This window comes from Procambarus clarkii, chromosome 23 (genome assembly GCF_040958095.1).
Source record: "Procambarus clarkii isolate CNS0578487 chromosome 23, FALCON_Pclarkii_2.0, whole genome shotgun sequence".
In the NCBI taxonomy this organism is placed as follows: Eukaryota; Metazoa; Arthropoda; class Malacostraca; order Decapoda; family Cambaridae; genus Procambarus; species Procambarus clarkii.
In genome coordinates, this window is record NC_091172.1 from 15,974,284 (window position 1) to 15,992,243 (window position 17,960).

The 17,960-nt window shown below is 41.0% G+C and overlaps 2 protein-coding genes across 3 annotated transcripts in view; one reads left to right on the top strand and one right to left on the bottom strand.

The window, feature by feature from the left end:
• Positions 1-3,067, top strand: part of LOC123764114 (uncharacterized) — a 16,446-nt gene extending 13,379 nt beyond the window's left edge. The window contains exon 8 of the mRNA XM_069329911.1: positions 2,944-3,067. Coding sequence (XP_069186012.1) covers positions 2,944-3,014 — 71 coding nt within the window. The 3' untranslated portion in view covers positions 3,015-3,067. The remainder of the gene's footprint in view (positions 1-2,943) is intronic.
• LOC123764041 (uncharacterized) lies at positions 235-17,566 on the bottom strand. Of its 2 annotated transcripts, none has more exons than XM_045751517.2 (3): positions 17,451-17,566; positions 17,231-17,328; positions 235-12,683 (listed from the first exon to the last, which is right to left on the bottom strand). In XM_045751517.2, the coding sequence occupies exons 2-3, from the start codon at positions 17,315-17,317 to the stop codon at positions 11,493-11,495; spliced, it is 1,278 nt and encodes a 425-aa protein (XP_045607473.2). In that variant the 5' UTR covers positions 17,318-17,328; positions 17,451-17,566; the 3' UTR covers positions 235-11,492. The 2 variants fall into 2 exon arrangements, with proteins under 2 accessions (XP_045607473.2, XP_045607472.2); XM_045751516.2 differs by having other exon boundaries at positions 17,231-17,331; positions 17,451-17,543.
• Between the last annotated feature and the right edge of the window lie 394 nt (positions 17,567-17,960).

Consider the following 17,960-nt stretch of genomic DNA (forward strand, 5'->3'; position numbering starts at 1 on the left):
AGTGCATTGGCCTGGGTTCGTATCCTGGCCGGGGTGGATTGACCGGGCACCAATCCTTAATTGTAGCCTCTGTTTAACCCAGCAGTGAATGGGTCCCTGGTTGCTGAACGATTTGGAGGGTTGTATTCTGGGGAAAATTAGGATTAAGGACCTGCCCAAAATGCTGTACGTGCAAGTGGCTTTACAAGAATGTAAGAACTTTTGTACTGTATATATAAATAAATAAAACAAAAGTATTTTGAACTTTTTTATTATGCTTTACCATTATTGGGGACAGGAAGACTATTAGGTTTATTGATGTCTTCCTAGGTCAATGACCTCCCTTCCTCAGGATGTAAAGTACTGTACTGTAAGTAATATCTAGGGATGTTTGACTCAGAGGAATAGGGGGAAAAGCAAAAATTTCCAAACATGAAAGTCAAGACAGTCTATGAAGGAGCACTTCATAATGAGATAATACAGCTCAGACAATAAGGTGTATCTTTGTTTCATTAAGAGACCATGAGTTAATCATGGGGCCAATATGTAACCTAGCCAGACACACTTCCCACTTCCTGTTTCAGTGACAGGAGATAGGTCACAATAGTAATTTTTCATTCTAAATAGCTAACTATCTGCCTTGCTAGTAAATGCAGGATAGCTTTACGACAGTAAATATCTTAGTAAGAAACAGGCCACTTAGCAGCACCAGCATCTGTGAGGTCATTAGAAGCAACACCAATATGATTAGGAACTTAGCAAAATTTGACTGTCTTATAATTGGCTAATGACAAGATATAACAAGTGATAGTCCAGAAAATGAGGTCAGTAGGAATACCAGGTAAAGTAGGGCGATGGATATTCAATTTTCTCTCAAACCAAATACAAGGAGTAACGGTCAATAAAATAAAATAACGTTCAAGCACAGTTAAAAGCTCAGTACCTCAGGACACAGTCCTTGCACCACTGCTTTTCCTTATTCTTATATCAGATATAGACAAAAATACAAGTCACATCTACAAGTCATCTTTTGCAGATGACACAAAAATCAGCATGAAAATTACTTCTTCGGAAGACATTGAAAACCAAAAGCTTATATTAATAAAGTTTTTGATTGGGCAGCAGAAAATAACACAATGTTTAACAGTGATAAATTCCAGATACAGTACTTAGGTATGTTAAAAATGAAGACCTTGAATAAAACATAATCAAATCTGCCCATAGTAGGAAGGCAACATGTAAAGGATCTGGGAATAATGATGTCTGATAACTTAATTTCTAGAGAGTATAACCAAGCAAATATAGCATCAGCTAGAAAAATGATAGGATGGATTACAAGATCCTTCAAATCCAGGGATCCCATCACAATGCTCATACAGTACTATTCAAATCACTGGTGCTATCCCACCTTGAGTACTGGTCAATACTCACTTTCCCCTTCAGCAGGAGAGATTACTGAAACAGGAAATACAGAGAACATACGGTACATATACACATAATAAAGCACCAAAATTATTGGGATCATCTTAAAGTTCTCAAAATGTACTGTATTCTCTAGAAAGGAGACGAGAGAGGTACAAAATAATGCAGTACTATATATACAATATGTACATGGAAAATATTGGAGGGCCAGGTCCCAAATTTACATAGTAAAATAACATACTGGAGTGATCAATATGGATGGAAATGCAGAATAGAGCCAATGAAGAATAGAGATGCCATAGGCACAATCAGAGAACACTGAATGAGCATGAGAGGGTCACAGTTGTTAAATATCCTCCCAGTGAGTATAAGAATTATTGTCGGAACAAAAGTGGAAGACTTTCAGAAAAACTGGACACTTTTCTGCAAAATGTGCCAGACCAACTGGGCTGTAGTGGATATGCATGTGGGCCTATGAGCTGTTCTAAGCAACAGCATATTGGACCAAGCTCCCACAAGTCAAGCATGGCCCAAGGATTGGCTTAGGAAGTAGAATTCCCAAAACTTCATCAAGGTGCATTCATGGTACAACCAATGTTGTATTTCTATCACCTCAGGATGAGTAGCCAATGGAATCTAACTTTAATTGCACTTTCCCAGAATGCAACCCAGAATAGCTGTTTAACAAAGTTACCTGGTGCAAAAAATGTGTCTAAAGGTCTTGGCTTGCTTAAGAATTAAACCAAGGATCTATCAGTTGAGAGCTGACTTTACTGACCATGGTGCTACAGTGATTAACATTGGGCAAGGATTTTTTTTTAATCTCTTATTCAGCATTTTCCAATTGGTTAAATTATTTACTTGTTTACTGTGTAACTATTTTTTCTTGTGTATGTGGATTTAACTTCATTTTACAAAAAGAGGTGTAAAATTTAGAGCATTAATGAGCAAGAATATATTATTTGGTCAGCACATCACCTAATATGAAAGTACATTTACTGTACATACAGTAATTAATTGGTCGAAAGTACTAATATGTAATGATGGACCACCAGAAACTTGATTTTTGTTTTGTGCTCAAAAATGATAACTGAGGTGTCTCACTTGAAACCCGAGCCCATCCCATTTCTGAACTATGAATGGATGTGGCACATGCCATAAGCTGTGTGACAGATCCATGAAAATAAGTCAAGACTAACCCCAAACTACCTAGCAAACCTGGAACATGGTTGTACTCTGGAATAGTAGACAAGGTGTGTGCTTATGGAACTCAGAAAAATTAAGGACAAAATGGAGGGGTCCTCCAGAACAGGACACCATTCGGAGGGAGTGTGTCATCACAATCACGAATGGCAAAGTGTTCAAGTCACTTATGTGAATCACCAGTGTACAGTATTAGTACCCCTACCTTCTCAAGGATTTTGAGACAATCAAGATGTGAAGCATTATTATATACATATATCTATAATTATACAATACAAATCAAAACCTTTGTTATTAATATTTACCTTTGAAAGTAAAATTTCCTATTTTCTTTACCAGGAATGTGCATAGGAACTGGGATGTTCTTCTTGGAACTTGTTTACTACCACACCACCAGGACCACAGGTTGATCAACACAAAGGATGAACGAATACCGTTTAGACATCAATACATTCAAAATAGAACTACAGTACTGGTACTGGATATCTGTCACCAAAAGCATTAGAACAATGCAGCAAAATATACAAAGCAAGCCTCACTGTTTTCATTGCACCTATACTGTATATGACTAGATTATTGTACTATAATTCAAAATATTTTTGCTGTGTTTACAAACATTTTTGTTGCATATATTGATATATCACAGTTTTCAAGTCCCATTACAATATGGATGCATTTATGATAATCTCATTGAACCTTGTTAATAACAAACAAAAAAAAATATTATACAGTATATCTAATTACTGTATAGGTTTGTAGGGCAGTAAAATCAAACTGACCAGTTTAGTAACTTGATTTCATTATTCAAGTCCATCTGTGTGCTTCACAGTAATGACGGTAATCTTGCACAAATGCAGTGTCTATGACTGAATTCATAAATTTCAAATGTAGAGTACATTAATTGTACATTTTTCTTCTGTTAAGACTGTGATCATGTTATTTGTGTACTTCAGTCACGCATAGTAAAGATAATCATCCTCAGACAATTTATCAAAAACCCTTGTTTTAAAACAAATTTAAGTTTGTTAAACTTGAATAAAACTTGAACATAATCAACATGGGCTATGGTGCACTGAACAGCCATTGACGAGAATGGTCAACTGGATTACTAACAAGACTATGTTGCCGCCTCACAAATAAAATTATACACTTTTACTTTTTAGAAACTGAAGATTTTCAAATTTGATTGATTAGATTGTTAATTTTAGTTATTAGCATATATTCTGTAATACTGTAATAGCAGATTTATGTGCCAACTCAGCTTCTTCATTCTCAGTCTGAATTAATATTAAAAATAAATTTACATATCTGTTATATCATTCTTAAAACACTGAACCAAATATGCTGTTATTAAATCTGGAATACTTTTTTGTAAATATAGTATGCAGATAAATTGAAAGCCTTCTCAAGCACTTTACTCAGAATTTCAAAACTAAAAATGAGTAAGTATTGAGAGTTACCAGCAAGCTGTACAATGGCACCTCGCTCTAACAGACTACTGTATTCCATTATAGCCCCCAATTCCAATCCACTGAAAGTTTTGGCATTTTCTTGAGGGGTTAAATGGTGGCTCTCTAAAGCTAGCTCACTAAAGATAGCTTTCCCATCTACATCAGCCATAGGAGTCCTGTATGCCCTACTGGGGACCAGAGTCAGAACTTGGCTCCTTCAGAGGTACATGGAACAGAGGACTGCTAAAAATCACTCTTCATCAGAAAGGCAGTTCAGACAACTGCAAGGTTCAAAGAAAACAAAGCACTGAAACAGTTAAACAATTCAGCAAATGATTCAGCCAGAAATTAGGACGAACCCCTCTAGATACAACTGGCTACCAATGGGTGGCAGCACCACCGGGACCTCATGACTTCCCCGCCATCTGAGCCTCAGTTCTATTGCTGATGTTCTTGAATTTGGACCTCCCGAGTTGCTGGCTATAGTGTGTCACACTTCGTTTCAAGTGTAGGCTATCCTTTGAAAATTGCCACATGGGATGGCCATTCTTGTATGTTCTCAACTTTGGTATTTGCTTCATGAGTGTGTTTCCAAGCTTCACTTGTTGTGTGAACTTGGTATATTCTTCACCTCAAGCTGCATGTGTTTACAGCAGCCCTTCTTTAAAAACTAATTTTGACATTGCCCCTACTCTGACAGTGACTTCTCCAGTGAGTTTGGGATTTCCCCCCCCCCCCCCAAGGGACTGTACTGTACTGTGATGTAAAGTGTCTCACCCTGATAATGCACGAGTCTTAACTCCTCTGTGAGGCTCCTGTGATTGGGGTGTTCAAGTTTTCTGGAAGGAACCCTTTTGTGGTTCTCTGAAGCAATCTTGTTTGCACCCCCACCTGCTCTTTGTGAGCTCTTGCTTAACCAGCTTCCTCTTCAATTTTTTGGGGGTTCAGTTTCATAGCACCATTATTCCCTGTTGCTCGATGTGTTCATGGACACCTTGGCTCTAGGTTGGGGCTACGTAACCAGCACTCGCCTGGCATCCCAGAATCAGTAGTCAGGCCTGTTCTTTTGGGCGCATAGTACAGTGCATAAGTTTGTAGCTGTATGGAATGCCTTGTGAAGAATTCAGCTTCGTCTTGGCTCTGTTCTCCAGCTACATTCCAACTACTCCCCCAGTGGTTCATTTGCTGAACTGAGGGTGTTCTGCTTCAGTCCTCTGGCTTCTTGGAGTTTGGTTTTCTGTGCAATTCACATGCAGGATGAGTCCAGTGCTCTCACAGATGGTTTATCTCGCTTCTGTCATTTCCAAGGAGAGAACTGTCAATAACAAAAACAATCAGTGGGTGACAATAATACATCCACAATTCTGCACTTCTATGGGAGGAGAAGCTAGGTTCTGGACCCCAGTAAGCCAAAAGGACTCTTATGACTGATGTGACCCAGTAGTGGGAAGCCATTTCAGTGAGACAGCTTCATTGAGCCACCAAGGGGCTCTACTAGAAAGAGGCATTTCATTACATTCAACACTGTTTTTTTTGCTGTGGGGAACACTAGGGTTTGCATATTTGTCTATACGGCATGCCGCTGATGCCTTTCACAGCTGCTTCTGTCACCAAGACTGCATTCAGCATTGGTTCTTTTAGCGAGTATTGTTAGTGCTTGTGTGTCCTCCCTTTATATTCGTTCAGGCCCTGGTAGGTCCGGCGGGTCTTCATTGTGGTTCATGATGGATCGACCTGCAGAGCCTGCACTTGCAACTTGTGCTTGAAAGGTGCATGTCGGCCTTGCTACACGCTGATGGTCATTCTTTCTGCCTTCACCATGTTCCCTGGTGGGTTGGTGATACCTTTGACCCTGAGGTCTGTGACATTTGTGTTTGTTGCTGAACCGTAAAAGAGCTGGCATGACGACCCGCACACTGAGGCATCCTTCCACAATGAATAAGAATGATGCCGACCAGGAGCCCCAAATGTGAACTGCACAAGAACTGAACCTCCAAGAATCTAAAAAGACATTCTACCCAAAATTACCCCCCCTGTGTTTCACACAATAAATCACTGGGAAGCAGGAGTGAAGCCAGACTATGAAGCTCTCCAGGAGATGAAGCAAATGCAGAGTGTGCCAGACTGCTACGAACTTGTGTATCATGCTATGCGCATGATTCACAAGTTCATGGTTTTGTGCACACCATACAAGTGTGCATGGTTGTTCAATGGATCCACCCAACTACCCTGAGCAGCCAGGTGCGTGCTGATCACAAACCCTCAAACCAAGGCTGAGGCGTCCATGAAAATGTCAAGCGCAAGGAAAGGGAGGAGCCATGGGACAGAACCCTGAAACACCTGAATCAGAAGCTGTTGAATGGCTCACCAGATGGTCTTGGTGACAGAAAAAGGGATGGAACTAAAGGAAACAGTACTGAACCTGGAGCCCAACCCTGCCCATGAGAATGATGCCGACCAGGAGCCCCAAATGTGAACTGCACAAGAACTGAACCCCCAAGAATCTAAAAGACATTCTACCCAAAATTACCCCCCCCCCCCTGTGTTTCACACAATAGATCACTGGGAAGCAGGAGTCTCAGTGCAACCAGTAGCAAAGTTGTTGCACCAGTTGAAGGCAGAGGTTATATAACGTTGAATTTGAAAACAAAAATTTTTAAAATTTCAGTGGAAACAAAAAATGTAAACTAAGGCATGGAAAAAAGCAAATTGTAAAGATATAGTTAAAATTTACCAAGATCTGTAAAGATAACAAATTTTATATACAAAACAAGTTAAGAATAATTGTAATCAAATAATTCTAATAAAACATAAAAATAGTTATTTAAACTTGATGATATAAACAAATAACAGATATAATTACAGATTCAAGCTATTAATTCTGCCTAGTTCTTACTCCAAGAATCTATTCTCGATAGGCAGTACAGTACTGTATCTTTAAAAATATTTATAATTTTTATTTCTTCACTCCTACTACCACTAATACTGCTCCTGTATGCCTCTTCAAATGGCTGCTGTATGAAATTTACATACAAATAATTCTTGAGTCAACAGGTCTATGACATGAATAGGGTGTGTGGCAATGCAAAGAATTAAAAAGTTTGCATGTAATTAAAGACCTTCCATAAATTGTCCTGCTAATCATTATTAAATAGCCAAGTAAGAAGGGGAAGGGAAGAAGGAAGAGTGCAAAAGCATGAGGACAGAGTTTAAAAAACAAGACTGGAGAGGAGGACCAGGAGCAACAGAACAGAGGAATTGGAGGAAATACTGACTAAAATAAGTTTACAAAAATATAGATAACAATTGTCTCTAATGCATAAAGTGATATATTCTCTATACACACCTGAGGAATCATGCAATACCACATGAGTCCTACTCTAGTAACTCTTTATAAAGTATAGCATACTGTATATATATATAAAAAAATACTGTTGAAAGTAATGAAAAGCCATTTTTTGGACGAGCCCCGGAGGCTCCCTGAAGCTATCCAGACCGATATGTGCTGTAGTTTGGGGACATCAATTATAGGAGTTCTAGCCTACTGGGGACCATGAGTCAGAACTTGGCCCCTTCAGAGAGGCACAAGGAGCAATGTCCATATGAGCACTCTACATTTAGAGTATGTCATGTTTGCCATCGACCGGGGTATACTCCCAGAAAAGTAGGCATAACAATATAAACCTTCAACTTGTAAAAACTGCAACCTACATCCGAACAGAGCCAAAGGACTCCCCCCCAAATAAACAATCAAACAAGCAAATCGTCATTCAACAAGCGCACCCGCTCATTAGCGCTCCCATCCTCCCCCATCGGGGAAGTGGGACCCCGCTGAGGCAAGCCGGCCGCTCAAACCCTCTAGTTCGTAGAATGGTGAAAACCGCTGACTTGAAGGAGAGAAGATGTCAGGAAGCCTCCAGGGCTTGCCCAGAAAACGGAGTTCATTACATTAAACACTGATTTTCTGTGGGAAGCCCCGTCGGCTCCTTGAAGCTATCTATCCACAGAGAATTAAAAACTGAGACTTACCCAGGTAACAGCAGCACTGCATGTCTCAAGACAAAGAAGCGACAACAGGCCGTGACAGACATCCCAAAGCTGCAGAGGGCCAGAAACAATTACAAGATAACAGGCAGCCAGGACCTTGTTTGATTTTCACAGGCTGGCTAGACTTAAAAACCCTGTGGACAACCTGACAAACACAAGCCCTGAAACAGGGAACCAGGAAAACCGGAGCACCCCAGAGTGTGCATCCTTGGTCACTAAACTAGTGGCCCGCAGGTAGCAACATAAAGCCACAACCGGACACAAAACACGATGCACCCAGGCCTAACCAACCAAGCATCAACAACCCACGGAACTCTCCGGAAACCTACCATTCAGTCTTCTCCAGAGAAGGAGAGGGCTGCAAACGAATAAAACGACCCTCAGGACCAAAGAAGCAGAACCCTTTGTACCGGAGAAGAGCATGAGGTTCCCCAACCAGACCCCCAAAGGCTAAAACCAACAAAAACAAAGTTTTCATAAAACAATCACGGACCGAAGGGGGCACAACAAACCGAAGAGAGGAGGAAAATGAGAGCACTTGGTCCAAAGACCAAGAAGGCTCAGGCAGCGCATGAGCAGGCCAAAGGTGAAGAAACGCATGAGAGAGCTTACAGAACAGAGCAGAAGTGACAACCACCCCGAACACAAGCTGGAGAGGCTCTGCCAATGCGGCATGATAAGAAGCAACAGTATTACAGTATGAGAAGCCGGTTCTGAAAAAGTCAAGAAAGGACAAAACCATAACAGCTACCGACGAGACCCTACGAAGGGAAAGGAAATGGCGGAAAGACCGCCAGGGGACTTCTTACCATAATGGTATGAAGAGGAAGATCACAGGTGGAACACCATCAAGGAAGCCACCTGATCACCACATACAGCGGTACCTCAGCTTACGAGCGCCCCTGGTAACGAGTTTTTCGGGTTACAAGCAGGATTTGCTTGGAAAATTTTTATCGGGATAGGAGGGTGTTGATACGCGTACGGGCCGACCTAGCGCGTAGTGGCACGGCAATCGCCGCTGAGTTTACCAGTGCCTCTCGCCCAGTGACTATCCCGCCTGAATTCTTCACAAGGATTTACCGTGTATTTTCGGAGTTTTTGCTATTTGAGCATAAAATTTGTTATAATATATATCACAATGGGTCCCAAGAAAGCCAGTGGTAAGGTTCAAGGCAAGAAATCGCATGTGAGGATGACAATAGAGGAAAAGCAAGGATCATTCGGAAGCATAAAACTAGTGCACATGTTGTTGAACTTTGTAGGCAGTACAACAAATCCACGTCAATGATATGCACTATACTTGCCAAGAAAAAGGACATTATGAGTGCTAAAGTGGCAAAAGGAGTATCAACAATCACAAAACAAAGACCACAAATACTTGAGGAAGTGGAAAAGATGTTATTAATTTGGATACACAACAAGAAGTTAGCAGGTGATAGTGTTTCAGAGGCCATCATTTGTGAGAAAGCCAGGGTATTGCACAAAGACCTTGTAAAGAAAACCCCAGGAACGAGTGCGGATACGAAAGACTAAGGCAAGCAGGGGATGGTTTGAGAAATTTAGAAAAAGAAGCGGTATTCATAGTGTTGAGGCATGGGGAGGCTGCAAGCTTAGACAAAGAGCAGCTGAAAGATTTATTGAAGAATTTAAAGAGTTTGCAGAAGCTGAGGGATGCCTACTGCAACAGGTGTTTAATTGTGAAGAAACAGGACTGTTCTGGAAAAGATTGCCTATGAGGACATACATTACCAAGGAGGAAAATCATTGCCTGGACACAAACCTATGAAAGATAGGTTTACGCTTGTGCTGTGTTCAAATGCGAGTGGCGATTTGAAAATTAAACCCTTGTTAGTGTATCATTTTGAAAATCTAGGGGTTTTCAAACAGAATAAAGTGCAGAAACACCAAATGTGTGTGATGTGGAGGGCTAATAATAAGGCATGGGAGACTAGGATTTTTTTTTGGAGTGGGTGAATGAAGTGGTGTGCCCTGCCATAGAAAAATATCTGCAGGAGAAACATTTGCCACTCAAGGCCCTGCTTCTCCTCGACAATGCTCCTGCTCATCCTCCAGGCGTGGAAGATGAATTGTTGCACAGATACAGTAATTTTCTCACAGTAAAGTTCCTTCCTCCTAACACCACTCCTCTAATTCAGCCTATGGACCAGAAAATCATAGCGAATTTTAACCCTTTAATTGCGCAACACATCATATGATGTGTTGAGTGACTTGCAGTAACTTGCGCTCCACATCATATGATGTATTGGAGTACCGCGGAGTTAAGTTAAGGAGGTATTGGAGTTAAGGGAGCTGGCAGCTGAGCGACAGAACACTGGACGCGTGATCCTGTGGATCCGGGTTTGATCCCAGGCGCCGGCGAGAAACAATGGGCAGAGTTTCTTTCACCCTGAAGCCCCTGTTACCTAGCAGTAAATAGGTACCTGGAAGTTAGTCAGCTGTCATGGGCTGCTTCCTGGGGGTGGAGGCCTGGTCGAGGACCGGGCCGCAGGGACACTAAGCCCCGAAATCCTCTCAAGATAACCAAGATAACCGCACTAGATTTGAAAGGCCTGCGGGGTAGAGGGGGGCCCCCATACACTGCCCAGGGGCTATAGTAAACAGCCTCCATTTTGTAAAAAAAATCCAGCTCACGCTACCATCGCGTGAGAGGCATCAGTTACCCAGCAGCCACCATGTCGAGCGCACGGCCGAACGCTTCCCGGGCGCTGTATGTTGTATGCACCGTAACTGTACACCTAAGCTTGTAGGGTGCCCAAAGAGCAAAGCTGGGAGAGGAAGGTGGATGAAAGGCCCAAAAAAAGAAAGGAAACAATGCTTAGAGAACTAATCATGTGCATAAACATTTTACACAATATTTTTCTTCTTGATGCCAACCAAGAAAAAAAATCTTGAAATCTCCTTAACCACCTCACTGCTCACCTTGTTTTGGCAAAAACTTCATAATGCAATTGTCAAGGACACATTTTTGTTGTTTTTATAAATGTTCAGGCAAAGTTAATGTAAAAATGTTTCCAAACTCAACCATTTACATTTCAAAACACAAAGAGTGATGAAAACATTAAAAAACATTAAAATATAGCCTAATTAAAAAAAAAAAAATCTCTCAGAGTGCCTTAGGGAGCTCTGTGCAATACAGTGGTTAAGAGGCACAATATTATTGATGATCTCCTGGATACAAAGGATTAACAAAAATAATGAATAATACAGAGTACCAGTATATAAAATCTATAGCACTTTTAAATCTACAGAAATGAAATACCTGAAGCGTTGTTTTAACCAACTGTGATCATTGGATTAATGCACATGAATAGTTAAAGGAGAAACTAAAGTTCTGAAGACAGAAGTCTTAATTGTCTACACAGAAGACAATTAAGTGCAGCGAGGATCCTCAAGCATTATGATTGCAAATTCGCTAACAGGATCCACAGGAATTAAAGCAGCAGTCATTTTACTCTTTGACTGTATTAATGGTCTACCATGAAACAGTGGAATACTGATTTCACTGTTATCAGAATTACCTGAAAGGAGATCCATGTCTTTTGAATCATTTATCCTCTCTTCATTATCTACCGATTTATTATATTTATTCATCAAAGGTTTCTGAGAAGAGTGCCGAATGGAAGAACCACATGGAATTATATGTTTTTTCTTTTCTGATGTGTGTTTTTTCTTAATATTATCAGAACTGGTTTTACTGCAGTGTTTTCTGAGTTCAGGCAAACCAGACATATGAATTAACTGCCATTCATTATTCAAAGATGCTTTTGTTTGTCCTAAATGCCAGTGTAGCTTTTCCTTTTCTAAGACTAATGTTTGTGTCTCTTTATTACTGCTTGAGTTTTCCTTTTCAATAATCATTGTTTGCGTCTCTTTATTACTGCTTGAGTTTTCCTTTTCAATAATCATTGTTTGCGTCTCTTTATCACATTTGTTTTCAAATAATCTTATAAAATGATCAGTACATTCACTTTGAGATTCTTGATCCTTATACAATAATTTCTCAGTCTGACTACTTTGTGCAATTTTCTTTACTTTTTTCACCTGTATCCATTTGTTACACATTATACCCATGATTCTTGGGCTTATCTGTACACTAACATCAACACCAGTGGCCAAACTGTCTAATTCTGATTTTCTTTCTGATGTTACATCACGAGAACCTTCTAAACAATTTGATGAAGTCATCTCAGCCAGTTTGTTAGCACTTTCATTTCTTTTCATTAAGCTAATATTCTTTTGTTCTTTGTTGTGTTTAAATTGCATTTCCTTATCTGTATCAACTTCACTTTTGCAACTTGTCATTTCCATTCCTGGGTTTTGCTCTTTATCAGAGCAAGTTACAGATGAACTTTCTCCCAAAACCTGATCATAAGTGTGGGAAGAGTTTGGGCTTCTCTCTGGATTTTCTGTCATAGCTATGCCCTGCAGCAAGTTAAGCATCTCTTGATCTAACCTTGGAACAGGACGGCCATGTATAATTTCAACTGTTGCTACAATGAGCCACTGAGCCCAAGGATCAGTTTGACAATAGGCTTGGTGAAGCAGTACCGCTGTCATTAGCTGAAACACAAAGATGCATAAATGTCCCACTAAATTTGAAGGATTAATTTACAAAATTCAGATCTCAAATTTATCTCTGCAATAATCTCAAATATGTTTAAAAACATGGTCTACCAAGCCAATATCTAATCTAAATGGTTAGAATTACAGCATTGCTTAAAAAACCAGCGTTGAATGTAATCAAACACCATTTTCTGGGTGAGCCCCGGAGGCTCCCTGGAGCTTATCAGGCTAATGTATGTTATATTAGACCAGGACATTAGCTATGGAGTTCAGACCTACCAGGGACCAGCGGGAGATTTTGGGGTTCCATGCCTTGGCACGGAACCCCGAAAACCCCAGAGAAACCTGGCGACGCAGCACCAACACAAGATCCCCAGAGGACAAACCCAACGATCGTGAGAGAGGTGGAAAGGGAGTCCCCGAAGGAACCAGCAGACACCAAAGCCAAACCATACCCGGCAGGCAGACCAGCACGGTGAAGTTCAGACTCCCACACAACCGCTCAAGCAACTGCCGAGTGACCCGGGACCCCCCCCCCCTCTCATAAACAGCCGAAGGCGGGACCACAGCAACACTTCTGGAGGGAAAGACAAAAAAGCAGTCCAAGAGTCCTAAACAAAGACCCAGCCAGGTCCAAACCTGGGATGGAACCAGATGGAACAGCCTCCAGATCACCAGGAACCCGAACCCGGCAAACTGGAAAGAACCACACCCCTGGCGAGCAGACAAGCGGACCGACTAGGAGCCCACACCAACCAGTCATTGAGGTAGGCCAGAAACCGAATCCAGAACAGACGCAGACAGGTTACCAAGATCCGGTAAAGATACATAAATACACTAAGTGCCAATTACAAACTAGGGAAGGCAACAAAAGTGGCAAGCCTAAAGCCCCACCACCAACTGTGCCAGTCTTGGAACCCTGGAGAGGAACGAGCCAAGAAGGGACCCGTACGTCCAGGGACACCATCTAGGCACCAAACCAAAATGGGGCGGCCCCAGGATATCTAGGTGGGAAACCAACCTAGCACGTTGCAGCAACCTAAACCAAGCTTGCAATGCGGATGTCGCCTGTACTCTGAACAGTAATGACATCAGGAGAGTTCTGGAGAACAAGCAGAGAACATAATTCGCAAGACTCTGGGTCAAGGTGTCAGTGACCGAACAGGCAGCATGACGGAGGTAGAAGTGGCGACTGTCACCCTGAGACAAGGGTAAAAGTGGCGACTGTCACCCTGAGACAAGGGGACAGCAACCAACGAACCCGCACATGACAGGATGGAACCCGGAAGACACATCAAATGGTCCACCGAGCCCCGACAGGGTTTTTCATGGCCCATAGGCTGACTGCTATGGGAAGCCCCGGGCAAGGTGTTGATAAGCGGTTAACACCCAAGCTAACAAGGGGTAGATGCTCCCTGAAACCTCTCTGAAGGGGCCAGGTTCTGGCGCTGGCCTCTGGTAGGTCTGAACTTCATAGCTAATGTCCCGGTCTAATATGACATACATTAGCCCGATAAGCTCCAAGGAGCCGTAGGGGCTCCCCACAGAAATGGGGGTTTTCAGTTAGATCAAATTCTCTTTAAGGGGTCATAATGCGATACATTCAAAGTTGTTCAATGTCAACCAAACCTTTTTTTACTAATTGTATATGAAAAGGGCTGCACCTGTTCCATGTTTCAATATTGCAACCTAAATCGAAAGGGAGAATTTATATTTTTTTTTCCTGTGAATTTTCCACATTTTCAATTAAACTTCACAACCACAAGTTTCAAATTAAATCATTTCTATGACATTCATCTATCACATTAGCATATAATAAAGGATTTTACTTCACAGGATTATCCAAAATATATTTAGTTTTACTAATACAAATAGTCAACATTCCCCAAAAATTTATGCAAATATATCACGTTTAAAACTATTTATAAAATCAATAAATAAACTTAGGGGAAAAAGTCTAATATTATTTGTAGAGACATAAACTCTACATATAAGGTGTAAGTTTCATGTAAATTGAATAAAAAATGGAAGTAGAAATACTTTTATGTTAATTTACTTTTATTGACAATAAATGAAGCCTAAGATTCTGCCACCTGTGGGCTGCAGTTGACATCAACCAATTTCCTCCAAAATTGACACCCTTACAGATAGGTATACATTCAGTAAGGTGTATAAGTTTCATGCAAATCACCCAATCTATATAAATAAAAATGGAGATGTTCGTTTGTGCATAACCGCTAATCTCCCAAAGTTCTTCACTGATTGCTTTGAAATTTTCAAACAACATTCCATTCACATTCGAGCAGGTTTTTATATACATACTATATAGATGTCACGTTTGTGATGGTAAAAAATATTGCTTTTTCTGAAAAACTGTATTTTCCTGTGTTTTTCATGAGGGAAATCTTCGAAACCTCTTTACCGATTGCTTTGAAATTTTGATACAACATTGCATTCGAATAGGCTCGTCTTTTTACATACCTACTATATACATGCCTCACCTGTGACACGAAAAAACATTCTTTTTTGGAAAAACAGCACCATCTGTTGGACTTAAAAGCAACACATGCTGTAATCTCCGAAAGTTCTTCACCGATTGCTTTGAAACTTTGACACAACGTTGCAATCGAATAGGCGCGTCTTTTTATATATCTACTATATAGATGCCATCCCTGTGACAGGTAAAAACATGCATTTTTGAAAAACAGAGTCATCTGTTGCACATAATAGCAACATGCACGCTATACCAAATACTGTATGTCACAAATTCCATTTCAATGTTTCAGATTGCATTAATAAATTTTTTTTCATAGATTTTGATTTATTTTATTTTTCATTGGATTATTTTGTGTGACATTGTGTTGGAATTGAGCTGAGTGGTTTACCATACTGTTCATTTCGTAAGTATAATTATAGATGCCACACCTGTGACAGGTAAAACTATGCTTTTCTTGAAAAACAGCACCATCTGTTGTATGTAAGAGTAACACACATGCTTTACTAAATATGTTACAATTACATTTCAATGTTTCTGATTGCATTGATAAATTGAATTTTCATAGATTTTAATATATTTTCATTTTGATTTAATTATTTTGTGTGAATTGTGTTGGAATTGAGCTGTGTTGTTTATCATACCGTTCATTTTGTGAGTATAGTTTATTTTTTTATTTGTTCATATTTTCATTTCATTTTTTAACTGTTTTTCTTATATTTCAGTGATGGGAACATCAGATCACTTGATGTTCCCAACTTTCTGATGGGAACATCAGACCATTTGGGAAGGCATCTGGTTGATACCTGGTTGATGGGGTTCTGGGAGTTCTTCTACTCCCCAAGCCCGGCCCGAGGCCAGGCTTGACTTGTGAGAGTTTGGTCCAACAAGCTGTTGCTTGGAGCGGCCCGCAGGCCCACATACCCACCACAGCCCGGTAGACACAGCCACAGCCATCGGACAAGGGAGTGTGGAATGGTGGGGATGACGAGGGGACAAGGGAGGGGGTAATGGTGGGGAAGGATGACAAGGGGATGGGGGAGTTTGGGATGCTGGGGACGAGGGGATGGGGGAATGGAGAATGGTGGGGATATAAGGCATGATAGGGTATAAGGCAGGATAGGGTATAAGGCAGGATAAAGTATAAGGCAGGGAAGGGTATAGGGCAGGGTAGGGTATAAGGCAGCATTGGGTATAAGGCAGCATTGGGTATAAGGTAGCATTTGGTATAAGGCAGCATTGGGTATAAGGCAGCATTGGGAATTAGGCAGGGTAGGGTATGAGGCAGCACAGGGTATAAGGCTGTATAGTGTATAAGGCAGCATAGAGTATAAGGCAGGGTAGGGTATAAGGCAGGTTAGGGTATAAGGCAGGTTAGGGTGTAAGGCAGGTTATGGTATAAAGTAGCATAGGTATAAGGCAGGTTAGGGTATAAGGCAGGGGTAGGGGTATAGGGCAGGGTAGGGGTATAGGGCAGGGTAGGGGTATAGGGTAGGGGTATAGGGCAGGGTAGGGGTATAAGGCAGGGGTAGGGGAATAGGGCAGGGGTATAAGGCAGGGAAGGAGTATAAGGCAGGGTAAGGTATAAAGCAGGGAAGGGTGTAAGGCAGGGTAGGGCATAAGGTACGGTTGTGTTAGGTTTTGATATAACACAATATAACAAAGCCTCAGCGAATCGTTTAACAAGCAGGTACCCATTACTGCTGGGTGAACAGAGGCTACAGTTCAGGATTGGTGTCCAGTCAATCCTCCCCAACCAGGATAAGAACCCAGGCTAAAGCACCTATGAAGCACGGAAACATCTCCCGTCACACAGGGTGCAGTCGCACCTCCACAGATCTCCAGTATCATCTATTGATACTAGTAATGGCTCAAAAGGGCCACCACTTACGGGCTATTCATGCCCGTGCCACCTCTTGAGTGGCTTAATCTTTATCAATCAATCGCCTATGAAGCACCGGGCGAGTGTCTTACCACTGCGCCACGGAAATTTAATGTATTCCCCCCTTCATTTTCTGACCCCGTTGCAACAGTTTAGAAACATCCTTACGTCAGCTAGGGTGTCGGCCGTCAAGTCTTCAGGAAGCTGCAGCTCCGGCAGCCGTAACTCGCTGCCGTCTTGCTCGTAGTCATCCATTATTGTCTCTCCTTCTGAAACACATGCTTGACATCAACATTCGAACGGGGTAAAACCCAGAAAAACCATCTACGCGAAACACATGTTCTTTATTTACATAAGTTTAGTAAACAGTACTCATAAAGATACTAACAATAACTTAAGACTTTCCTTCACTCCATGTGCTCGTGTTTGTTGTTGTTGTTGTAAACGTAAACAACATAGAGTCGTATTTCCTGGTCGTGTAATGGACAGCTGGTACAGTTCGTCTCCAAGGATCTCATTGATATGAATAAAACACAAATAATATCTTGATATAATATTTAATATTCTATTATTATAATTATATTCTTTTATTAAAGTTTTAAGAAATATCATATTTTATTACTGTTTTATAGTATGTATATATACCGAGCAACCATAGTAGTTGCGTTGCCAATGATTGTACTTTTTTTACATCACATGCATATGAAAAAAAAAGATATAGACTTTTTGTTTATTAGCAACTCAGTATACATTTGTCCACTTCCTTGTAGAGTGTCCCGATTTTCAGGAGATTAGCTTGTCTTGCTTTCCTTCATGTATGTACTGGGGGATATAACCACGGGCACTGTCCCTGAATAGAATTCTTAGTAATTCCGATGCCTTGGATATCGCTCGTCCT